Genomic DNA, 26,946 nt, shown 5'->3' on the forward strand with positions numbered 1-26,946 from the left:
AAAACAATGGTGAGCTCCCCACCGGCGCGCGGCCGCACACTGAACAAGGCACGCAATGAAAATGCTCTCATCGAAACGGACACAGATGGATAGTCTCGTTCAACCACTTGTTGCCCAGTATCTCGCTATGGGATGCCAATCCAAAGAAAATGGGCAAAATGAAAATGTGGGATCAAATGGAAAGGAAAAAGAACATCCGTAAGTTATTTTTTAACGAACTCCTGTATTTGTGAATGAACTGAATATGTTTATGAAGCGCATTACGCAGACATTTGAAATAGCCTACAGCAAATATCGTTTTGTCAATTTTAAACATACGCAATTATAAAACCTTTATTGACACCGAATAAACATTATGATCTTGTTGATTTAGAATGTAAATCAAACTTTTGGTGGTTCTTAGTCATACAATAACTTTATGAGTGCAACAATTCCGTACCCTGCGATTTATAAAAGCATCGACCAGGACGTACAACTGATGCACTCTCAAAACATATTCTCTATAGACTGTCTTCTCTCTTTCGAATGTCATTCCATAGTTAGCCTATAGATTGGAAAGTGTATAGAACAAATGGCATGCATGGCATCCTCTCCGTTTATCAGCCAACTGTTTATTTAGTGGTTCCTATAATAGAAGTCGGCAATCAACAATGATTTCCCCAAAAGGAAGGAAATGAGAACAATGAAAAATAGCAAAGCTACCTTTACTCTAAAACACCAGGTATGAAACACTTTGGAGTGTAGTATAATGACCTAAAAAGTGTTGTTATATTTGCCTGTGTGATTTCTTTAGGATTAACATGTAGCATTTTCATTGTGTTGTCTACTTCAATATTGTATGCACAACATGCTATAAATGGCTGCACACACACACACACACACACACACACACAGCTGTGCCATCTACACCTCCCTCCACCTCATGCCCTCTCTCCTCCACTGCCCCTCCAGAAGGCCCTCTCTCTCTAAGGTCTGCCCGCCTGTGCCTGCTCGGCCTCAGCGGTTCAACAGGCCCAATCTGGCCCAGACGACCCAGGGCAAGGTCATGATGTCTCTGGGACACTATACCAAGGGGGCCAGCTGGGAAGAGCTGATCCAGGCCTGTATCCAGTCCTTCGGTGAGTCACTGTGTTCTGGGCTGCTCTTGTGTTTCTGCCAGTAATACTATTGGTAACTGAATGATAATACTGACTTTATATGATTTCACAATACTGAATATGCGCTGCATATTTTCCTTTTTTGTATGAAAAAAGTATTGTTTTTTTGTTGCATGAGTTTGTTGTTTAGCTGTACAAAATGGTTGTGCAGGTCAAGATCATTGTCATTAGTTATGTTGTCAGTTTATAGCATCTGCTTCATTTCCCTTTTTAAGTGACGTTGAACGCTGAGCCTCAGTTGTTTTTAAATCAGTAGGGTGAATGTTTCCTGGAAGCACCTGTTTCTCTCGGCCTCTAGCTGTTTGATGTTAAGAGACCCTGTCTCCATGAAACTGTTACCATTTACAAGGTATCTCTAATTAGCCTATAGGGCTAGGTTGACAAAAACAGACCGCATTTAAAGACTTTTCCCTTCTATGAACTAGCCTCTATTTGTTGTCTAACAATATGGTTGTCAGTCTTTGCATTTGAGATGAGACAGGGATTTATTTTTTATTTATTTAAGTTTATTTGACAGGGACAATGCACAACAAAACATACGTCTCAGAGCACTGAGATATGATGCGTTGCACCAGATTTAGTTTTATTAGAATATTACGATCACTTTCACAAACATTTTAAGTATATATTTTCACCTACACACAGGGGAGGAACCAGAAAGACCAGACTACTAGAATTCTTTGCATTTTGGTTGTTATCAGTAAAAAACAAATCATCTGCCCAATGGGGCAACCTCAGAGCAGCCTCAACTTGCGCGACTGCTCATGTCACTTGCCCAGGGCAATGGACTATTCAATTTCTCTAAGACTATATTTAAATGATAATGCCCGATAAACCGGTGTTTGGAGGATATATTGGCACTGGTGTTGTTAGGCTCGAGACGAAGTTGATATATCCTCAAAACACCGGCTTCGAAGGGCATTATCACTTTTATACAAAGGGTTACCAACATATTCAAATAATGATTGACATATTTTCATTAGACACGACCCAGTCGTTCAGTCTTTGTTCTGTATCTATGGACGCAACCCAGTCCTTCGTTCTAAATGTTCCATTGCCATACTGGCTGGCAACGTTCTTATCCCTTGCTTGCTTGCTAGCCAACTACGGCTAACTTACAGTCATGTCAAAAAGTGCAGCCAGAATGAGTAGCTGCCTTTGCATTTGTTTAAGCTGTTTTCTAGTGACATTTATTTGGATACATTTATAACAATGATCTAATGGTGTTATTTCACCTGGCATAGAAAATGTGCTCACTTGTCAGGACACTTGTTCAGAGGAGCTAGCCAACAACACAGCTACTGTAATACAAGCAATTCAAACAGAAGATGGAAAGACTGAAAATTAGCTGTGTTGTTTGACCTTTTTTCAATTGACCTTTTTTTGTATACAGAGCCTTGACCTTTTCCGCAGTTTGTTACGTTACAGCCTTATTCTAAAATTGATTAATTTTTCCTTCATCAATCTACACACACAATACCCCATAATAACAAAGCAAAAACAGTTTTTTAATTTTTTTTTGCAGATGTATAAAAAAACTTTTAAAAAACTGCAATATGACATTTACATAAGTATTCAGACCCTTTACTCAGTACTTTGGTGAAGCATCTTTGCCAGTGATTACAGCATCAAGTCTTATTGGGTATGCATCTACAAACTTCCCACACCTGTATTTGGGAAGTTTCTCCCAATCTTCTCTGCAGATCCTCTCAAGCTATGTCAGATTCAATGGGGAGCGTTGCTGTACAGCTATTTTCAGGTCTCTCCAGAGATGTTAGATTGGGTTCAAGTCCGGGCTCTGGCTAGGCCACTGAAGGACATTCAGAAAACACTCCTGAGTTGTCTTGGCTGTCTGCTTAGTGTTGTTGTCCTGTTGGAAGGTGAACATTTACCCCAGTCGGAGGTCCTGAGTGCTCTGGAGCAGGTTTTCATCAAGGATCTCTCTGTGCTCTGTACAGCAGGATATTGAATTTCAATTTTGAAACAATGTTGCAAATGTTGAAGAGACAGACAGGAAGGTTTTTACAAATCTCTGCTGTTGAAAACAAAACGTTAGTCTAAAAGAAAAGTGAGATGTCTAGATGCATTTTATAGTGGAGATCAAGTTTATAAGTTGCCTCGCTGGGCTGATGAGACAGTGGATTGCGCAGTCAGATGGAACAGAGTAAATAGGCATTTTAATGTCATAGATTTAGCCGTTGGTAACTTATGGAATAGACACCGGCTGGATTGCGGTTTTACCCAATCAGCATTCAGGATTAGACCCACCCGTTGTATGTGGATCTACTGCAACTCTGCCTGCTCTGAATATGATACAGTATAACAATATCATTCACCAATTGTGAAGTATTGATTCAGTAGACGTGGAATGTGATTTAAGGATATCACATTAGTAATACATTGACGTTTGTCTATTTACATGTATTTATATATTATGTATATTGGCTGCAATATGGAAGCTGTCAAAACCCTATCAAGATACCCTGTTAAATGAGAATAATGTGCCCTACTAAGTTGTCTGGAGTGCTCTCAAAGTTATCGTGATTATCTATTGGAAGAGGCAAGCATTCTGATTGCTGTTGCTTGGAGACACAAATGGAGTGAAGAGTGAGTGATGAGGAGGTGGTACAGTGGACTGAATACAGAGAGTGACATCCCTTACTTACAGTTATCTGTCAAGGAAAAGAATGACAGAATAATAGCTGGCTGTTCATTTAGGATTTCTAAAAAATATATCAGCCATGTTAATCAAGTGGGTGCTCTTCTAAAGCTCCTTTTATGTATTTTTAGGATAATTCATCCATATGGTTTACTAACAATATGTGTTGAATGACTAAAATTGTCATTGAATTTCCAAATCAGACTTCACAGGTCATTGAGAGAAATTCCGATCCTTTCAAGGAAATCTAGTCTACAGTAAAGAGATTAACATGCAAGTGTTTTGAATCCAAGTTAATACGAGGATACAAAATGGACCTACTGTAGTACAGAGAGGTCAAACAGGGCGTAGCGTTCCCCAGCGGCTGCTGTCTCACATCAGAGGCTGACCCCCCAGGTCCTGGGGCTCCTGGGGCTCCGGCACCTTTTCAAATGTGAGAGCACACGTAAGAGTCATTTGAAAGATTGGGCTAGCAGCAGTAAGGCAAAGGTCAGCTACCCAAAAGGCCCTTCTCAGATGCTGACCACTCTTTGAAATGCAGAGCACCAAGGGGTGGGGATCAATAATGTTTGACATCATCATTCACCCCCAAGTCCACGCCCCACAGTTCCACTCACCCACAGTGCCCGAAGTCTCTACACTAGCATAATGTTAATGGACAGCAATAAGCATTGCAGAGTTTTGAAAGCCTCAATCGTGGAACCCATTTGTAATTAAATTCATTTTCCAAGTAAATCATGTATGATGCAGGCACACAACCTGTGAATCTCACAAAGAGATATCCACTGCAGGCTTGGATGTACTGTAGACGCTAATGTGAAAAACCTTTGTGCCTATGGTGGTCAACATATGTTTAAACACTTACGGAGCATCATGGCTGTTTGTGGATATTAAATCAATTTCCTGTACTCCATTGTTCGACATGTACTGTAGGCCTACAGCATGTTGGGCCAACATTATAAGGTACATGCAGTAGAGAGTGTGCAACTAATAATGACATGGAAATCTCTGGGGCCTCTTAGACTGTTCCTTACCGATTCTTTCATGTGTACAGCAGAGATAAGCATTGGGCTGACTGAGGCAAAACAAAATGATTATCCATCCCATTAGACCACCAAAAATTCTGAAATATTCATCCCTAACTACAACATTTTCAGACAAGATAGAACGGCCAAAGGAGGCGGTGTTGCAATCTACTGCAAAGAGAGCCTGCAGAGTTCTGTCCTACTATCCAGGTCTGTACCTAAACAATTTGAACTTCTACTTTTAAAAATCCACCTCTCTAAAAACAAGTATCTCACCGTTGCCGCCTGCTATAGACCACCCTCTGCCCCCAGCTGTACTCTGGACACCATATGTGAACTGATTGCCCCCCATGTATCTTCAGAGCTCGTGCTGCTATGCAAACTAAACTGGAACATGCTTAACACATATCTAAGCTTGATGCCCTCAATCTCACACAAATTATCAATGAACCTACCAGGTACCACCCCTAAGGTGTAAACACGGGCACGCTCATAGATATCATCCTAACCAACTTGCCCTCTAAATACACCTCTGCTGTTTTCAACCAAGATCTCAGCGATCACTGCCTCATTGCTTGCATCCGTAATGGGTCAGCGGTCAAAGGACCTCCGCTCATCACTGTCAAACGCTCCCTGAATCACTTCAGCGAGCAGGCCTTTCTAATCGACCTGGCCGGGGTATCCTGGAAGGATATTGATCTCATCCCGTCAGTAGAGGATGCCTGGTTATTTTTTTTAAATAACCAGGCAAATTCCTCACCATCTAAAATAAGCATGCCCCATGCCTCAAGACATTTAGAACCAGGAACAGATATAGCCCTTGGTTCTCTCCAGACCTGACTGCCCTTAACCAACACAAAAACATCCTATGGCGTTCTGCATTAGCATCGAACAGCCCCCGTGATATGCAACTTTTCAGGGACGCTAGAAACCAATATACACAGGCAGTTAGAAAAGCCAAGGCTAGCTGTTTCAAGCAGAAATTTGCTTCCTGCAACACAAACTCAAAAAAGTTCTGGGACACTGTAAAGTCCATGGAGAATAAGTACACCTCCTCCCAGCTGCCCACTGCCCTGAAGATAGGAAACACTGTCACCACCGATAAATCCACTATAATTGAGAATTTCAATAAACATTTTTCTACGGCTAGCCATGCTTTCCACCTGGCTACACCTACCCCGGTCAACAGCACTGCACCCACTACAGCAACTCGCCTAAGCCTTCCCCATTTCTCCTTCTCCCAAATCCAGTCAGCTGATGTTCTGAAAGAGCTGCAAAATCTGGACCCCTACAAATCAGCAGGGATAGACAATCTGGACCCTTTCTACAATTATCTGCCAAAATTGTTGCCACCCCTATTACTAGCCTGTTCAACCTCTCTTTCGTGTTGTCTGAGATTTCCAAAGATTGGAAAGCAGCTGCGGTCATCCCCCTCTTCAAAGGGGGGGACACTCTTGACCCAAACTGCTACAGACCTATATCTATCCTACCCGGCCTTTCTAAGGTCTTCGAAAGCCAAGTCAACAAACAGATTACCGACCATTTCGAATCCCACCATACCTTCTCCGCTATGCAATCTGGTTTCAGAGCTGGTCATGGGTGCATCTCAGCCATGCTCAAGGTCCTAAACGATATCTTAACCACCATCGATAAGAAACATTACTGTGCAGCCGTATTCAGTGACCAGGCCAAGGCTTTCGACTCTGTCAATCACCACATCCTCATCGGCAGACTCGACAGCCTTGGTTTCTCAAATGATTGCCTCGCCTGGTTCACCAACTACTTCTCTGATAGAGTTCAGTGTGTCAAATCGGAGGGCCTGTTGTCCGGGCCTCTGGCAGTCTCTATGGGGGTGCCACAGGGTTCAATTCTCTGGCCGACTCTCTTCTCTGTATACATCAATGATGTCGCTCTTGCTGCTGGTGAGTCTCTGATCCACCTCTACGCAGACGACACCATTCTGTATACTTCTGGCCCTTCTTTGGACACTGTGTTAACTAACCTCCAGATGAGCTTCAATGCCATACAACTCTCCTTCCGTGGCCTCCAATTGCTCTTAAATACAAGTAAAACTAAATGCCTGCTCTTCAACCGATCGCTGCCTGCACCTGCCCGCCTGCCCAACATTACTACTCTGGACGGCTCTGACTTAGAATATGTGGACAACTACAAATACTTAGGTGTCTGGTTATCCTGTAAACTCTCCTTCCAAACATCTCCAATCCAAAGTTAAATCTAGAATTGCCTTCCTCTTTCGCAACAAAGCATCCTTCACTCATGCTGCCAAACATACGCTTGTAAATCTGACCATCCTACCAATCCTCGACTTCGGCGATGTCATTTACAAAATAGCCTCCAATACCCTATTCAATAAATTGGATGCAGTCTATCACAGTGCCATCCGTTTTGTCACCTAAGCCCCATATACTACCCACCACTACGATCTGTACTCTCTCGTTGGCCGGCCCTCGCTTCATACTCGTCGCCAAACCCACTAGCTCCAGGTCATCTACAAGACCCTGCTTGGTATCTCAGCTCGCTGGTCACCATAGCAGCACCCACCTGTAGCATCTGGTCACCCCCAAAACCAATTCTTCCTTTGGTCGCCTCTCCTTCCAGTTCTCTGCTGCCAATGACTGGAACGAACTACAAAAATCTAAATCTCCTTCACTAGCTTTAAGCATCAGCTGTCAGAGAAACTCACAGATTACTGCACCTGTACATAGCCCATCTATAATTTAGCCCAAACAACTGCCTCTTTCCCTCCTGTATTTATTTATTTATTTTGCTCTTTTGCACCCCATTATTTCTCTCTACTTTGTAAATTTTTCCACTGCAAATCAACCATTCCAGTGTTTTACTTGCTACATTGTATTTACTTCGCCACCATGGCCTTTTTTTGCCTTTACCTCCCTTATCTCCACCTCACTTGCTCACATATTATATGGACTTATTTTTCTACTGTATTATTGACTGTATGTGTAACGTTCGTCGTCCTCGTCTGAGGAGGAGTAGGAGAGATCGGACCAATATGCAGTGTGGTACGTGTCCATGTTAATTTATTCAACAGAACACTAAACAAAATAACAACGGAGAATGAAACGAAACAGTTCTGAAAGGTGACATACACTAAACAGAAAACATTCACCCACAAAACACAGGTGGGGAAAAGGCTACCTAAGTATGATTCTCAATCAGAAACAACGATCGACACCTGCCTCTAATTGAGAACCATACCAGGCCAAACACATACAGTGGGGCAAAAAAGTATTTAGTCAGCCACCAATTTTGCAAGTTCTCCCACTTAAAAATATGAGAGGCCTGTAATTTTCATCATAGGTACACTTCAACTATGACAAAATTAGATTTTTTCCCACACGGGGTTCTGTGTGGTTCTGGGATTTTTTTCTTGTGATCATTTTGACCCCACGGGGTGAGATCTTGTGTGGAGCCCCAGATCGAGGGAGATTATCAGTGGTCTTGTATGTCTTCCATTTCCTAATAATTGCTCCCACAGTTGATTTCTTCAAACCAACCTGCTTACCTATTGCAGATTCAGTCTTCTCAGCCTGGTGCAGGTCTACAATTTTGTTTCTGGTGTCCTTTGACAGCTCTTTGGTCTTGGCCATAGTGGAGTTTGGAGTGTGGAGTTTGGAGTGTGACTGCTTGAGGTTGTGGACAGGTGTCTTTTATACTGATAACAAGTTCAAACAAGTGCCATTAATACAGGTAATGAGTGGAGGACAGATGAGCCTCTTAAGGTCTGTGAGAGCCAGAAATCTTGCTTGTTTGCAGGTGACCAAATACTTATTTTCCACCATAATTTGCAAATAAATTCATTAAAAATCCTACAATGTGATTTTCTGGATTTTTTTCTTCTAATTTTGTCTGTCATAGTTGAAGTGTACCTGTGATGAAAGAACTTGCACAATTGGTGGCTGACTAAATACTTTTTTGCCCCACTGTAAACACAACCTTGAAAAACGAACAGACTGCCCACCCCAACTCACGCCCTGAACATACTAACACAAAGACAAAATAAAGGAACTAAGGTCAGAACTTGACAGTATGTTTGTTTTACTCCATGTGTAACTCTGTGTTGTTGTATGTGTCAAACTGCTTTGCTTTATCTTGGCCAGGTAGCAATTGTAAATGAGAACTTGTTCTCAACTTGCCTACCTGGTTAAATAAAGGTGAAATAAAAAATAAATCAAATTTGCCCAGTTACTTTACCTCTGTCAAAACAAGGAAAGACTCCTTTCACCATGGCTTTGCTGATGAATGCCTATGATAATAAAACACCTCAAAGTAAGGCAACGCTCCCTGAATTTTGCCTTGTTTGTCATCACATCCCTTGTCCTATCCCAGTGCAGCCTGCTGCTGCTTTCCTAACTTTCCACAGTGAGTAAGACAGAGGGGATTTCCTCAGCAATTAGTCCCGTCTGGGTTGGTAGGGAGGTGTTGTAAAATTATGAAGTAATTGTTTACCTGGTAGTGAATCAAAAGCTCTTCCTTGTTATTTTCGATGATTTTAGAGCAGAACTTGCTTATATGATTGCAGCAATAAAAAAAACATTAAGTTTGTATAAGTAGAGGAAGGATAGAGTTGAGTTGTTTAGCATCACAGTCCTTCAACATATAGTGACAGTATAAAGCGTCAAACCTATTACAACAGTTTCCCCTCAGAACAGTCTAATCATGTATATGATTTTCTAGATATTTATTTTCACTCATGACAATTTTTCATACAGTAAGATTATGTCTGTGTCATTGCTGGGAAGACGACTTTTCATTGACATTGATCATTGGGGCGGTAAATGGAACACTGCCGTACTAGTGGTGCAGGACATGAGAGAAGGATTAGCTGCCTGCTGAAGTTGGCCCAGTGAGATAGTCCTTTCTAATGTTTGTTATCTATGTTGCCATCGTGTCTGAGGTATTTCAAGTCGATATGGGATATGTGGAGACCCATGGAAACTGTCATCCTTGTGTGGCATTAAGACAATACCAGCTGCTTAGGTTCAAAAGTTAAACACCATTTTCATGGATTCGTCAAGGTGCTTTCTTAGCTCCGATTTCCAGAAAATCACTGGCAGATTGTTTACCTGCAATGGAAGAGATCAGAAGCATAGCAAAGAGGTTGTAATTTGCTATCCAATAGACAAACATGATAGTGAACCACTTGTTTATAAACAACATGTTACAGAGGACCAACAAAATGTCCACTTTTCTCAAGTCAGATAATTTGTAAGAGAGAGGCTAATGTAGTTAGAAATATAATCTGCAATTGCTACTGTGTGGATAGAGCTAACAATGTATTCCTTGAGATGTTTTCCACAACGTCATATCCTTTTATCTCCAGTGCCTCTAGGGACAAAGCTGTTTGAGTAGATGACAGAGATGGTGGCTGAAGGTTCCTGTGATGCCATAAGTGTTGGCAGAGATATAGGGAGGCGGTCACAAAGACAGGAAGTGAGATACGACAGAGAAAAGTAGACCACAGATTCACAATACCACCACAGGAAAAGACATTCAGAGATGGTGAATACACTTAGATTTGCAGTTGACACAAAACTGGCATGTTATTGTGTTCATGGTTGCGAAGCACACATTAAAATAAAAAAAATAAGGTATGCTCTTTTGAGGTTGATTTGTATCATAATTTGACTGCAGACTTGTGGCTGAATGGAATCAGGAAGTTTTAATGGTTAAACCAATTGTTTTGTTGACATTCTGTAGCATGACATGACTGCTGGATTTGGTTATCAGAGAGCTACTGTAGCATTGGACATTGATATGCAGAAATTATTTTCTTGTCCATATGAAATCTCAACCATCTACAGTACATTATTGGCATTGTGATAGGCAACAGCATGTCTGTTGACGTGCTCCATGTGTTGTGCTCTCTTTCAGATGCGGAGGGCTGTGTATGTGGGAGCAGCCACCTGATGAACATCACCCTGACCATGCACCGACTCCTCATGTCCTCCAGTGACCTCCTGGAGAAACTCATCTCCCTATATCCTTTACCAAGCAGACCCAATGCTCTATCGCTGTTCCACTACAGCAAAAACTATTATTGAGTTGGCACCAGGACCTGACCAATCTGTTGTGCCAAACATGGGATCTTTACCGCCTGTGCAGCGCTGTTTTGTGATCTGGTTGTCAGTAGCAACGGCCAATTAAGATCCAACTTGGCTGACAAGGTGCCATGCCATCGACTCCTCTCTCCTACCAGCAATGTGACTATCAATATGTGTGCACCCCAATTCTGTATTGCTGTACTATAGAGCCTCTAAATGTCTTTGTTAGCTCCAGTACACATCACCATGTTCTGTTTCCAATCCAGTGTCTTCCAGGTACTTTACAGTCTTTTTCTATTACCATCTTAGCTACACAAAAAGCACGATTCATCCCAATTTAATTCCCCCTCTTCAGGTCTGGTGTAAAAAGGCCACTGTAGTTGCCTATTTTCTGTTCTGAATGAGCAGTCTGTAATCTAGGGCTCCATTCAACAAAGAGCTCTGACGTCACAAAGCCCAGAGGAGCGGCAGTACTGGCACAGTGAGGAGGGTACTAAGGCTAGGGGCTTCAGGTGTTAATTACCTCTTCCCTGACTGAAGCCCTCTTCAGTTCTATTTAAACACAGCCTCTCAGCTGCCCAAGGAGGATCGCTCACCAAAACCCACGTCACACCTCAAGATGCACTGTGCGTCCTGCCCTCTATTTTCAACCCCTAAGCTCGTTCTGAGCTGAAGACCCAGAAGCATCAAATATGGTTAAGAGTGGCTTAGGAACAAGTGAAAGCACTGGAGCCATTAATGCCATTTATCGTAAAAACAATCTGGCTTTGCGATAGTGTGGGTGGCTCTTCATCTCCCATGACGCAATTAGCCTTTTTATGTGCATCACTTCAAGCTGATTTCTGCCAACAGAGTGCAGCAAGGCTCACAGTGTCAGGCAATTTTTTTTTTTTTACCCCGGTTTTATATAATAATAAGAATGGAGATGTTTTTTGAGTTAGGTACTCTGTACCTACCGAGCATATGGCACAGCAGCTTAGCTAATAAACTGTTCTCACAGCCATTAGAAATGTAAAAAGTAACCTTATGTTGGCTGTGTTTTTACCTGGTTGAGAGAACATGTTTTTACTCACTAAAAGGGTCCTCTGCCAGCACATCTTCTACAGGAATAGGGATTGTCTGTTGTGCATGTTTTAACAGACACTTTTATCCAAAGCAACCAAGGAATCCAGCCCATAGCCCTGTAAACAACATGCTTCAACCAACTGAGCCATTGGAACCACACAACACCAGAATGATTCACTTGCTGATGCTCCTAACCAGTTCTCTTTTTTGTGGTCGCCTCCTCCCACACCACCAAATGTCACATCTGTTCGCCTTTTAGTTTTCCTATTGATGAGTTTCCTGCGCTAAATACATTAAACACCAGTTAGTAATTGTTTACTTAGATGAATAGACACTTTGTCCTGCACAGTGATCCAGATCGTTTATTCCCTGATAAATCCCACATACAGTTCCTGGTCTCTTCCCAGACTCTAAACAATGTGCACATTTTACTATACCAGTGAATCATAATGTATCCTTAACTTGAGGTGTTACATTTAAAAGCGCCCTGGAGAATAAGCAGTCCACAGAGTGTAAGAGGATCTGTTACTTCATTAGGTAAGTGTGTGTTCCCCCTGCAGTCGTCCTAATCATGCCACTACCACTGGGGTCCACTAAGGCCTCCACACAATAACTCACTATTCAATCATTCTTATGAAAGGACATTAAAGGGCTTATCCACATAACACATACAATATTCTATAACTGGGTTGATGGTTTAGGCAATGCTATTAGTGCATTTGCAAGAGCCTATAGTGTTGATTTCATGTTAGACAATAAACAACTAGGGTTTAGTGTTTGAAGTATACTCCCAGTCGGTATTAGATAGAATGTCGCGGCCCCACCCGCCTTAGGGGAAAACAACCCGTAGTTACCTAGGTTACCCCATTAGCTCCCTGCAAAAACTGGACTTTTTTCAAATGCAATTTCCTTGTCTGCTTGTTTTAGTCAATTATAAAACTGCATTTAAGAAAAGTACTTTTCAACATTTCCTGCTTCCGTGCATTCTCACTACTTAGAAAAACGCAATATTGTAGAGCTTCCCTCACTCCCCTTTTTATGTGGTGCTGGCAAACATGTGAGTGAGTGAGTTGCTACCGACCAGAACGTTAAGCTAGCCAAGACCAACAACCCAAACAAACACACTATATAGTAGTGAGTGGAGTTACAAACGGACTATACTGAACAAGTTAAATGTCTTACCTGTGATGAAATGTTTTTCACACACATAGCTACATGTACCCTACTTGGACACCAGGTTCCCACACTGCATAGCCCGAAGCTACATGGCTCTTCTCATGGGCTCTATTTCCCTATGTGGGAGCATTCCAAACCGTAGGTCAAGATTTTTGACCTGGTTACATGTACAACACAGCAGCTTTTCAGCATACTTTGTTATTTATGTATGACACAAAATCTACAACAAAGTTGGCTCTTTTACAATGGTGGTCAATGAGAAATAATGTTTGTTTTCCACAATTTGTGGGCGTGGTCAAGGGGAATTCCTTCTTATGTGAATATTGACTCGGTGTATAGTATTTAATTGTGGTAAACACAGTCTTATTGTCCATATATTTCAGGTATTGGATCCAGGAGTTCTGGACGATGTTCCGGTTACACAGCAGCCTGTCAGACTCCATGGAGCAGTTCCAAGATCTGGTCAGGGATCAGGGCCAGGAAAGGCTGTGCCCTCTCTTGCAGACTAAATGGATGTAAGTATTCCCGGTATATTACTGAACAGAATTACTGAATTACTGAACTGAACAGTCTCTCTTGAGGAAAGCATCTAGAATGACCTGAAAATGGTTTCATGATAATGGTTTCAAATGATGCCTGTGTAACACCTGTGTGTTTCCGGTCTGTGTTGTTCACCATGTTGTGTCCCAGAAATGACAGACACTGGTCTCAGAAGCCCAGTCAGAGGATCAAGGCTAACAGCAGTAAGAAGAGGAAAGTGTCTCTGCTGTTTGATCACCTGGAGCCCATTGAGCTGGCTGAGCACCTCACCTACCTGGAGTTCAAGTCCTTCTGTAGAATATCAGTGAGTAGAGTCCCAATCCGCCTATATGTGATCGCTATAAACACTATGACATTCTGAAGATTGTCATAGCACATGCGTTCTACAGTAGGTATTTCAATGCACTCAAATGTGTTCTGCAAAACTTCTGTCCTTTTAGCAAAATGAGTCAGCATATGCTTTATTCTTTTTTCCAGTTTGCAGACTACCAGAACTATATCCGCAGCTGCTGCATGAAGGACAACCCCATGATGGAACGTTCCATTACATTGTGCAATGGTATCTCCCAGTGGGTGCAGCTCATGGTTCTGAGTCGGCCTACAGCTCAGCTGAGAGCAGAGGTCTTCACCAAGTTCATCCATGTGGCTCAGGTATGGCCCTAACTATTTCTCCTCCTCCTCCCCCATGTTTTGTACCCTCGTGAATTGTGTTTGTTCAATGTCTATATCTGGTACCTTTTCCTTGTATTAAACTAATGCATGTCTACCATATCGTACAGTGAGACCTTCAGTACCTACTACTGTACTGCAGAAGCACCATCATTTGTTGTTACATAATGCATATTAAAAGAGGGCTACTAATGACTCTCAAGAGCTCCATGATGGGCTTTTAGTGCATCAAAGATGCTGGCTAACAGTGAACTTGTGCTCTGAATATTAACAAAGTACAGGCCTTCAGCACTAATGGATTTATCAGTGCTAAGTGCTAATACTGAGGATCTATCAGATGCTATGGGTTCCCTCCAAAAATGGAAAGGTACCGGGATTAGATGCGTTTCCTATAGAATTCTACTGGCTATTATCTGAGCGGTTGATGCCTCTTTTTCTCCCTATGATCAAGTCCTGTTTGGCGAAAACGCTTCCTCATACTTTACGTCTTGCAGCTATTACTTTACTGAAAAAGAAAGATAAAGATCACACGTTGTGCTCCTCCCATAGACCAGTGTCACTTTTAAATGTTAATTATCAATTGATTGCTAAAATATTAACTCTGCGCCTAGAGTCGGTGCCCAATCTCATCCACACAGACCAAACTGGTTTTGTGCAGGGTCGTCTATCCTGTGATAATTGATGTCTATAGTTTGTAACCACATTCCAGTTATTGAAAAAGGTTACTAATGACTTGAAAAGAATGGACTTCCTTACGATTTATCTTACAGCCAGCGTTAATGTCATCCAAATGTCAATATTACCAAAATGTCTCTATTTGCTTCAGAATCTTCCAATTTCACCCTCTGCATTTTATCAAAAACATGCAAAGCCTATTTTCCTCATTTATTTGGAATAACGAATCACCCAGAATTTGTCTGCAGGTCCTGTATCTTCCATATAAGGCGGGTGGTCTGAATTGACCAAACCTAAAAATGTACTATTGGGCAGCCCAACTCACCCAAGTTAAGCAATGGTTTTCTCCCACATTAAGTTCTTGGGCAAGGGTAGAATCCTATGACATTTTACCATATGAGCTGAAATACCTTCACTATTTTGGCCTGCAAAATAAGGTTGCAAATAACCCTGTCATTTTAAATAGTATACAATAATACACGTATGGAAAGCAAGTCATAAATGACTGGGTTACATTACATCCCTCTCCACTTTTGGTGGAGAGGGATGCAGTCTGACATATGGTTCAATTGAGGAATAAGGTTCTCTTGTGAAATCCAAATCATCTAAACGTGATGTCTTACTGAATAATAGTCAAACAAATTGTCAACTGTATTTCCAAAGTTTGTGTTGTTAGATCATATGCTAGTAGACACAGATGTTACTAGATTAGGAACTATGACAACTACTGTCAGAGGAAGGCCCTGCAAATTGTCTAAGACTCCAGCCACCCTAGTCATGGACTGTTCTCTCTGGTACCGCATGGCAGACGATACCGGAGAGATAATATGTTCCACAGTTTGAAAGCACACACATTTTCCTACAACCTCAGACACAAACTCTCTCAGGTTCACAGAATTAACTATACACCAGAAAAACTTCACGAAATGAATGCTGAAATGTCTTTTCTTTGTTGGAGGCAAAAGGGTACTTTTTATTCACATTTTTTGGACATGCAATCTTATTTCAATGTTTTGGGAATCTGTAAACACAATTTCAGAAAGTTTTAACAGATGTCTATCTTTCTCACACCTTGTGTCTGTTAGTGAACTTGATCCATGGAACAATAATCATAAAAAAATATATTGATCTGTCTGTGCGCCAATGTTTTTATAACATTACGCTGGAAATCAGATAGTCCCTCTACTTTAACACACTGGCTAAATGAAATATCTGGCTACATCCCTTTGAACAATATCTTCTATGATATCAAAGGCAGACCACATCATTTACAAAACATCTGGCATTCCCACATCCAATTCATGGCAATAAGAGTGAATAAATAATGAGTGACATGTTTATTATAATTTGTTGATGTTTTTTTTGTGTCTAATTGTATGCATTGCTGTACCTTTTTTGGTACTGTATATGCAAGTACACGTGTGTATTTAATTAATTGTATTATGTGTTGAAATTGTATTTACACACACACACACACACACACAGTTGAAGTCGGAAGTTTACATACACCTTAGCCAAATACATTTAAACTAAGTTTTTCACAATTCCTGACATTTAATCCTAGTAAAGATTCCCTGTTTTAGGTCAGTTAGGATCACCACTTTATTTTAAGAATATGAAATGTCAGAATAATAGTAGAGTGATTAATTTCAGCTTTAATTTCTTTCATCACATCCCCAGTGGGTCAGAAGTTTACATACACTCAATTAGTATTTGGCAGCATTGCCTTCCATAAGCTTCCCACAGTAAGTTGGGTGAATTTTGGCCCATTCCTCCTGACAGAGCTGGTGTAACTGTCAGGTTTGTAGGCACCTTGCTCGCACACGCTTTATCAGTTCTGCCTACACATTTTCTATAGGATTGAGGACAAGGCTTTGTGATGGCCACTCCAATACCTTGACTTTGTTGTCCTTAAGCCATTTTGCCACAACTTTGGAAGTATGCTTGGGGTCATTGTCCATTTGGAAGACCCATTTGCGACCAAGCTTTAACTTTCTAACTGATGTCTTGAGATGTTGCTTCAATACATCTGTAATGCGTCTGTGTGTAGATGAGTCAGGCGCAGGACAGCAGATAAGAGTAATGTACGCAATTTACTCAACAAATATACAATACGCGTCAATAAATCCAAGGCCACACATAACGGACAGCAATACAAGAAACAATCACTCACAAACAAACATGGGGGAACAGAGGGTTAAATAATGAACAAGTAAGTAAGAAGTAAGAGGATTGAAATCAGGTGTGTAAGACAAAACAAATGGAAAATGAAAAGTGGATTGGCGATGGCTAGAAGGCCGGTGACGTCGACCGCCGAACGCCGCCCAAACAAGGAGAGGGACCGACTTCGGCGGAAGTTGTGACAGTACCCTCCCCCCCTTGAGGCGCGGCTCCAGCGGTGTGCCGACAACGACCTCGGGGACAACCCGGAGAACGAGGCGCAGGGCGATCCGGATGGAGACGGTGGAACTCCCGCAGCAACGAAGGGGCCAAGACGTCCTCCACCGGCACCCAGCATCTCTCCTCCGGACCGTACCCCTCCCGCTCCACAAGGTACTGAAGGCCCCTCGCCCGACGCCTCGAGTCCAGGATGGCTCGAACAGGATACGCCGGGGCCCCCTCGTTGTCCAGAGGGGGAGGAGGAACCTCCCGCACCTCAGACTCCTGGAGAGGTCCAGCCACCACCGGCCTGAGTAGAGACACATGGAACGAGCGATTAATATGGTAATCTGGGGGAAGCTGTAACCTGCATCATACCTTGTTCAGTCTCCTCAGGATTTTGAATGGCCCCACAAACCGCAGGCCCAGCTTCCCAGCAGGGCAGGCAGAGGGGCAGGTTTCGGGTCGAGAGCCAGACCCGGTCCCCCGGTGCAAACACCGGGACCTCACTGCGGTGGCGGACGGCGCTCGCCTTCTGCCGCCTCACGGCCCATTGCAGGTGCACATGGGCAGCGTCCCAGGTCTCCTCCGAGCGCTTAAACCATTCGTCCACCGCAGGAGCTTCGATCTGGCTCTGATGCCAAGGTGCCAGAACCGTCTGATACCCCAGTACGCACTGGAAGGGGGAGAGGTTAGTAGATGAGTGGCGGAGTGAGTTTTGGGCCATCTCTGCCCAGGGGATGAACGCCGCCCACTCCCCCGTCCGGTCCTGGCAATATGACCTCAGAAACCTACCCACATCCTGGTTTACTCTCTCCACCTTCCTGTTGCTCTCGGGGTGAAAACCTGAGGTGAGGCTGACCGCGACCCCCCAGATGTTCCATGAACGCCCTCCAGACCCTGGACGTGAACTGAGGACCCCGATCAGAGACTATGTCCTCAGGCACCCCGTAGTGCCGGAAGACGTGAGTGAACAGGGCCTCTGCAGTCTGTGGGAGTAGGCCAATTATGCACAGCTGAAATGCGGTCACTCTCCATCTCCACCCCTGAGGTGGAAATGCGGTACCCTAGGAAGACGGACTGTTGGAAGAACAGACATTTCTCAACCTTGATGTACAGGTCATGCACCAACAGTCTACCAAGCACGCTGCGCACCAGGGACGCATGCTTGGCGCGTGTAGCGGAGTATATCAGAATGTCGTCGATATGCACCACTACACCCTGCCCATGCAGGTGCCGGAAAATCTTGTCAACAAAGGCCTGGAAGACTGATGGAGTATTCATCAACCCATACGGCATGACGAGGTACTCATAGTGCCCTGAGGTGGAACTAAATTCCGTCTTCCACTCGTCTCCGCCCCGATACAAACCAGGTTGTCAGCGCTCCTGAGATCCAATTTTGTGAAGAAGCACGCCCCGTTCATTGACTCGATTGCACGGGCGATCAGATAGCGGGTAGCTGTACCTCACAGTGATCTGATTGATACCCCGATAGTCAATACACGGGCGTAGACCTTCTTCACATAAAAGAAACTCGGGCAGGTGAAGTGGAATGTATCCCTGCCCCAGGGATTTGGAGACATATGTTTCCATAGCCGCCGTCTCCTCCTGTGACAGAGGATACACGTGACTCCTGGGAAGTGCTGCGTCTACCAGGAGATTTATCCCCCTGTTGATGAGGTGTAATTGAGTCGAGAGCCAAATCGGCATATTCTGAGGGGATGCGCACGGCGGAGACCTGGTCTGGACTCTCCACCGTAGTTGCACCCTACACACCTCCCTGAGCACTTTTGTGACCACCCCTTGAGAGCCCTCTGTTGCCACGAAATAGTGGGGTCATGACAGGCCAACCAGGGTAGGACCAGCACCACGGGAAACGCAGGAGAATCAATAAGGAAGAGACTGATTCTCTCCTTGTGACCCTCCTGCGTAACCATGTCTAGTGGAGCGGTGGCCTCCCTAATCAGCCCTGACCTAATGGTCGACTATCTAGGGCGTGCACAGGGAAGGACATATCCATAGGAACAAGAGGATCCCTAAATTATGGGAAAATGAATGGTCAATAAAATTCCCAGCTGCGCCTGAATCTACGAGCGCCTTATGCTGGAAATGCTCAGGAAATTTAATAAACGCATACATGTGAGCAACAGAGGGCTCTGGGTGAGCCTGGTGCCGACTCACCTGGGGTGACACGATAGTGCCCTGCCTGCTGCCTCGACTCCCTGAGGAACCCCCTCCCAGCACCGACCAGCAGTGTGCCCTCTGCGGCCACAGATGGTGCTGGGAATGGCACCTCCTCCGGTCGGCCCTAAGAGCAGCACCTCCCAGCTCCATGGGCATCGGAGCGGAGGTGCTGTGGGATGGAACTGACCGACCCCGATCCGGACGTCCGCGGGTAGCCAGCAGGTTGTCCAGCCGGATGGATAGGTCCACCAGCTGGTCCAATGTGAGGGTGGTGTCTCAGCAGGCCAACTCCCGACGGACGTCCTCGAGCAGACTGCACCAGTAGTGATCGATCAGGGCCCTGTCGTTCTATCCCGCGCTGGCGGCCAGGGTCCAGAAGCCCAAAGCGAAATCCTGGGCGCTCTTCGTCCCCTGCCTCAGGTGGAACAGACGCCGCATCTCCTTCACTCCATACGGCGTTGGCCCACTCCAGGGCTTTGCCTGGGAGGCAGGAGACGAGGGTGGACACGCTCTCACATCCCGAAGGAGCCGAATCCCGCTGGGACCGGGTGAAGGAGGGGTGGACAGTGGGGCCTGCAGTAGTGGGTCTGGTGGAGGTGCTGGAAGACCTCCTCTCTCCCAACGATCCATCGTCTGCAGCACACGATCCATGGCGGTGCCCAGACGTTGCAACATGGTCACGTGCTGCTGACTCCATTTCGGGTGAGTGATTCTGTAATGCGTCTGTGTGTAGCTGGTGTAGATGAGTCAGGCGCAGGACAGCAGATAAGAGTAATGTACGCAATTTACTCAACAAATATACAATACGCGTCAATAAATCCAAGGCCACACATAACGGACAGCAATACAAGAAACAATCACTCAAACAAACAAAAAAACATCTACTTTGCATGACACAAGTCATTTTTCCAAATTTGTGGAGTGGTTGAAAACGCTTTTTAATGACTCAAACCTAAGTGTATGTAAACTTCTGACTTCAACTGTAAATGTATATATATATATATATATAAAGTATTCCAAAAATAACTAGTGGCTCTACTTGATCAAATGCCTCTCCATCACTTCATTCACATGCAAAGCTGTGTTCTGAAGAGTAATGAGGAGCTGAGAGAGTTGGATGAAGAGGCAGCAGTCTGGAGAATCTCTCTGGGTTACATTAATGCACTAGTCAGCTGACGCTCCTCTAACTCCTCTCAATGCATTCCACGTCAATGGGTTCCAGTGTCCCACAGCAGGACCATATGATCAATTAGGGAACTGAGAAAAGTTGGTGAAACATTTACTGGGGCGACAGGTAGCCAAGTGGTTAGAGCATTGGGCCAATAACTGAAAGGTTGCAAGATTGAATCCCTGAGCGGACAACGTAAAAAATCTGTTGTTCTGCACCTGATCAAGGCAGTTTACCCACTGTTCCTAGGCTGTCATTGTAAGTAAGAATTTGTTCTTAACTGACTTGCCTAGTTAAATAACGGTTAAAAGAAAACAACTAGATTTGTACAACTGTATTATCTAAGATTGTAAGCAACAGTTGCTGCTTGTGGAGAGTGCTGTGGGTTGACACTGATTTAAGGTTCAATTAGAATGTTTGTGTTTCCCAGAGCCTCCATCTTATGCACAACTTCAACACACTAATGGCTGTGGTGGGGGGCCTGTGCCACAGCTCCATCTCCAGACTTAAAGAGACCAGTTTGCATGTGTCCCACGAGGTCACCAAGGTACATTTATCTATAACATTATCATAACATGATCTATATTGATCAGTATGTCTAAAATACAATACAAGGTAATAATCTACAATATATTTTCCACTATCTCTTCTCTCCACAGGTGCTGAATGAGATGACAGACCTCCTGTCCTCCTGTAGGAACTATGACAACTATCGTCAGGTGTACAGCAGGTGTGCAGGCTTTAAGATCCCCATCCTGGGGGTCCACCTCAAGGACCTGATCTCAGTCAACGAGGCCATGTCAGACTACGTAGAGGACAACAAGGTGAATGTTCAGAAGCTCCAGGCTCTGTACAACCACATCAACGAGCTGATCCAGCTACAGCAGATCACCCCACAGCTCGATGCCAATAAAGACCTGGTCCACCTTCTCACGGTTAGTATACACCTAAGTACACAGTAATTCACACTACTGTGTCTGTTGGTAAATGACCCTGGTCTCTGACCCTGTTGTCCTCTACTGCTCAGCTGTCCCTAGACCTCTACTACACAGATGATGAGATATATGAGCTCTCTTACACCAGGGAGCCCAAGAACAGCAAAGCACCGGTGAGTAAAAAGGGGACATGAAAAACACTGTGGGAAATGAAACTATTTGCATAATGATTGAAATAGAAAATACTCCTAGCCATAGCAAGTTCACTGTGTTATGGCTACGGGTGTTTTCAATTTCAAACATGTTTAATAATACTGACAAAAACCCAGTTCGCTCCAGTGAATCATGTCTGATGTTGCATATCCCATTAACAAACCTATTTAAAGAGAATGAGCACTGGAGCTCTTTTTTAATTGGCCCATTTAACATCAGCACAGTCTATTCTACATCTGCTGACAATGTTCTGATCATCTGTTTTGTTTTACATCAGCCAGCCACCCCATCTAGACCTCCAGTAGTTGTGGAGTGGGCATCAGGAGTGGCCCCAAAACCTGACCCCAAAACCATCAGCAAACATGTGCAAAGAATGGTGGATGTGAGTTGACAATACCAAGGGAAGGAATATAGACATAAGCATTGTATTCTGTTTCATAAAAGCAGTAAATTACGTTTTTAAATATTGTTTTGTCATGACCGTTATGTTATTTCCATTAATGTATACTACATACATTATTTCTCTGAAAGTTGTAGTTTTAATACTCTACCAGATCAAACTGAACAGAACTCTTTCCAGTTGATCTATTGTGCTTCGTGTATCTCATTACTATGTCTTGTGTCTCTTGTCCTCAACAGTCCGTGTTTAAAAACTATGACCATGATGAGAATGGCTACATCTCTCAAGGAGACTTTGAGAAAATCGCTGCTAGCTTTCCATTCTCCTTCTGTGTTATGGACAAAGAGAAGTATGTATATGGTTCCGTTGTGGCTGCATGGGCTCTCCTTTGGCACATTTGACAGTTCACACTAACAGCATGGGCTCATTTTTAACTGCAGAGAAAGGAAACTAAAGGGGAATCTGGGCATGTAGCTACAGGAAACAGAAATATCAACATAAGTATCAGCTAGCCATATGTCTCAGCAGTCAACTCTCACTGTGGTCAACTGAGGTTAAATCACAAACTTCTTAACCAGTTAGCTGGTGGAGTGAAACTGTTGAAGTGAAGTAAGGAAACCTGCTAGTTTTGGTTCCTCTTATTTCAATGTGACATATAGAAGTATGAAATTAGGCCCAATATAGTACATACAGTACATTGCAAACAACATTTCTTATGAGACAGTTTGTTTACATGAGATATGCTTTGTGTTGTCCTGCTCCAGGGAAGGCCTCATCAGTAGAGAGGAGATCACAGCCTATTTCATGCGCGCTAGTGTCATCTGCTCCAAGCTGGGTCTTGGCTTTGTCCACAACTTTCAGGAGACCACCTACATGAAGCCCACCTTCTGTGACAATTGCTCTGGATTCGTAAGTCAAGACAGTACATTACAGCACTATGTCCTGATCAGTCTTTAGCTTAGCTGTCGGTCTCATTAGTATGGGCAGGAGTTTTTCCTGAAGTTTTCGCCTGATCAGGAAAGACTCTGGGGCTTAGTTATAGCATACTCATCAACAATGGCAATGCTGTTACGGCTTTAAATGACTATTTAAACATGCACATTCCTCATTCTTAAATATGCATTACTTCTGTTATCTCCAAACAACCTTTTCAAATTACTCTTTTCCATAACAGTTGTGGGGCGTCATAAAACAAGGCTACAGATGCAGAGGTGATTATATTATGTTTTATTGTTGCTGCGTCTAGACTGGAATATTACATCATGTTTGCATAAATGTTATTCTGCACGTAGTTTACAGTTCAGTACATTGTTGATAGGATACAATGTTAGCAGAGGTTGCTGATAATGGGGAGACTGCGAGGAGCAGGTAATGTGTAGCTATCTTGAGAAGGTGCATTGTGTGGTTTCTATCATGCAGACTGCTAGCTGAACCCTGCAGCACATGAAAGTCACAACCACAAAACAACCTTTTACTCTCTTCCCCTTGAAACAGTCAGAAACACGCTGTTTGCATGGCAACATGCACACAAAGGTCTGAAAACTGTTCTGTTCCACAGGCACCATTAGGCAACCGAGGGGAACGGAAGTTACATTATCTAGTAGGGTGCTATTGACAACAAAACAAAAACATGCATTCTCTGTGCAACCCAACATGACCATACAAGAATCTATTTAAAAAAAACTCCTTTCCACCTCTGCCTGCTCTTACACGTTGTCTGCATTCTCTTGGCCTGTTCACAGACTGTGGGATGAACTGCCACAGGCTGTGTAAGGACCAGGTGGCGTTTGAGTGTAAGAAGAATGCCAAAGGCAGCAGCACCTCTGAAGGTCCACTAACACCCGGCTCCACACCCGGCACTACAGGTGGGCCGGAAGGTGAGGAGGGACATACACACATACACGCATAGTAAATATGCTTGTGCCGTGATCCCACTCTCTGAGGGTGTCTCAGGTGGACAACACATTTCCAATTTACACTGTATTCATGTGTGAAATAGCACAAATATAAGCAAGATATATTTTTTTAATCACACATACTAAATTATTTACCAAAATAGTGATGAACCACATGTAGTGTAACAGTAACCAACCAGAGTTGTGATTGCTAGTTGTGCTAGAAATCTAAGGCAGCAGAAGGTCGCCATCTGCTGGTCTAGAAGTAATATATCACTCTAGGTCTAGAAGTAATAGATCACTAAGTCTAGAAGTAATACATCACTCTAGGTCTAGAAGTAATACATCACTCTAGGTCTAGAAGTAATACATCACTCTAGGTCTAGAGGTAATACATCACTCTAGGTCTAGAGGTAATACATCACTCTAGGTCTAGAAGTAATACATCACTCTAGGTCTAGAAGTAATACATCACTCTAGGTCTAGAAGTAATACATCACTCTAGGTCTAGAGGTAATACATCACTCTAGGTCTAGAAGTAATACATCACTCTAGGTCTAGAGGTAATACATCACTCTAGGTCTAGAGGTAATACATCACTCTAGGTCTAGAAGTAATATTTTACCTTTATTTAACTAGGCAGGTCAGTTAAGAACAAATTCTTATTTTCAATGACGGCCTAGGAACAGTGAGTTAACTGCCTTGTTCAGGGGTAGAACGACAGATTTTTACCTTGTCAGCTCAGGGATTTGATCTTCCAACCTTTTGGTTGCTAGTCCAACACTCTAACCTCTAGGCTACTCTGCCATCCCATATATCCCTCTACTTGTGCTTACTACCTGTATGCAAAGTAAAACCTATCTTGGATAGTCCTAAACTATACCATTCCATGTGGTAACCATTATTGACAGGAGTCACATATATTGCAAATACACAAAGTCCCAAATCATTATTTGAAAGGTATGTCTTTGCAGGTGAGAGAGCAGGTTTAATCTAGTTTATGGAAAAGTAGCACAGCTTCTGGGTAGTTTCCCTATGTGGTGGACTGTCATACTGCTCTCTAAAGTCAAGGACCTGCCTCACTTACTGTAACACTGGATGTGCTTTCTGTGGTCAGACAAACACTCAGTTGACTTTTCCTTAACCTTATGAGATTGACTGTTTGCAAACATATCACTTCAAAACCAGAGAACTGATTGAAATGGGTTGAACAGATCAGAGTTGACTGACTATCTTTATGCTGTTGTTTGTGCTAGGCTCAGAAGAGGGGCCTTTCCCCTACCCGTCAGAGGAATGTAGGGACTGGAGCCCTGACTCTGCGCCCCCCTCCCATCTGAGGCTCCCCCCTAAGCTGTCCATGCCTGTGGGGGTCCACTGTAGCACCCAGACAGAGGGCCCTCCCGCCCCTGCCTCCCCGCCAGAGCCCAGTCGGCTACAGCCAGTACAGCCCTCTCTCCTGGCCCCTGTACCCTCCTCTCTCTTGGCCCCCGTACCCCCCTCCCTCACCCCATGCCCCAGTCCGGTGCCCCAACGCAAACAACGGGCCTATGCCAAGTGGGAGAACAGAACCTCTACAGTGCTAAAGCCCAGGGAGCCGGATGAAGATATAAAACCCAACTATGATGCTCTGGAAACGGTGAGATTCAGACACCACTACCTCTGGGTTACTGATATGTGTTCAATTGTGTACATTGAATGTACTATATTCTAATTTCTAGAGTTTTGAATGCAAGGTTAAACATTCCAATAAATAAACAATGATGGTGAATGATTCTCAGGAGAACCAGAAGCTTCAGAAGAACAACGAAACGCTGCGTAAGAAGCTGAGGGAGACGCAGCGCGAGGTAGAGATCCTGCAGACACTTCTGAAGAGGCACGCCCTGCACCCTGTGGTGGAGGACTCATCCTCCTCCTCCTAGCCAGGAACACCCTTCAGCAGGTCAGACACACCCACTCTATGACATCACAGGTGATGCTCAGCCCTCTTTCTCCAGAGCCACTGACAGTACTGTTTGTCTTAAAGGACCACAGCGCCACACAATCAAGATAAACGTCCCTGTGAGGAGACACTGTTACTCACATTGTTTTATGCCATGGGTACCTCACAGTGCGGTACATACAGCCACTCTAATTACCAGTTGCAGCCAATATGGGGTTATGAGGCATAGCCAATGAAAGTACCGTCCTGAATAGGACACAGCCAGTCAAAGCACAGTACCAGCCATTATGGAACAAAGCCAATCAGTGTGACATTGGGTTGGGGACTCTGACAATTAGAATACCACACAGTATGGCCAGGACACTGGCCAAGTTCATTCAGGTGTACTGTGTAGTTATTATCCTGTCTTAAGTAATAACAAGGTTGCATATTGTAAATCCATGTGATTTCAATGGCACTGTCAATATTTATTGTTAAAACACTACAATACAGGTAGATATAGATATAGATAAATCATTGTTTTAGTCTTTATGTAGGTAGGTGCAAGAAGACATTTTCTAAAAAGACTACATTCAACCACAGTGTTCTTATGTATATTTCATCAGCTCAGTGCGGTCCATAGTAGCAAATAACATAATTTTAGATGTTTCACCAATGACGTACCATGTAAATAACCTAAGCATATCATATATTGTGGTGCCATTGTACCAGTAGTTTCTCTCAAGATGTCCTCTCTCAGTATTGCTGTCATAATGGATGTTATAATAAAGAAATTCTCTCTATT

The 26,946-nt window shown here is 43.6% G+C and overlaps 1 protein-coding gene across 1 annotated transcript; it reads left to right on the top strand.

Moving 5' to 3' along the window:
* LOC139383864 (RAS guanyl-releasing protein 1-like) lies at nt 1-26,946 on the top strand. The gene is made up of 17 exons (XM_071128448.1): nt 1-198; nt 952-1,118; nt 10,755-10,860; nt 12,464-12,526; nt 13,549-13,680; nt 13,856-14,009; nt 14,183-14,356; nt 21,211-21,327; nt 21,440-21,715; nt 21,808-21,888; nt 22,206-22,310; nt 22,568-22,677; nt 23,093-23,237; nt 23,503-23,539; nt 24,071-24,205; nt 25,480-25,859; nt 26,002-26,946. Exons 1-17 carry the CDS (start codon nt 56-58, stop codon nt 26,140-26,142), a joined length of 2,466 nt encoding a protein of 821 aa, XP_070984549.1. The 5' UTR covers nt 1-55; the 3' UTR covers nt 26,143-26,946.

The sequence above is a fragment of the Oncorhynchus clarkii genome, chromosome 25 (assembly GCF_045791955.1).
Source record: "Oncorhynchus clarkii lewisi isolate Uvic-CL-2024 chromosome 25, UVic_Ocla_1.0, whole genome shotgun sequence".
NCBI classification, from domain to species: domain Eukaryota; kingdom Metazoa; phylum Chordata; class Actinopteri; order Salmoniformes; family Salmonidae; genus Oncorhynchus; species Oncorhynchus clarkii.

Excerpts from the sequence above, each read along its gene's own strand:
- LOC139383864 (XM_071128448.1), top strand. The coding sequence starts at position 56 with ATGAAAATGCTCTCATCGAAACGGACACAGATGGATAGTCTCGTTCAA. Across the intron at positions 1,119-10,754 it reads GGCCTGTATCCAGTCCTTCG|ATGCGGAGGGCTGTGTATGT; the intron begins GTGAGTCACTGT and ends GCTCTCTTTCAG. Across the intron at positions 25,860-26,001 it reads ACTATGATGCTCTGGAAACG|GAGAACCAGAAGCTTCAGAA; the intron begins GTGAGATTCAGA and ends AATGATTCTCAG.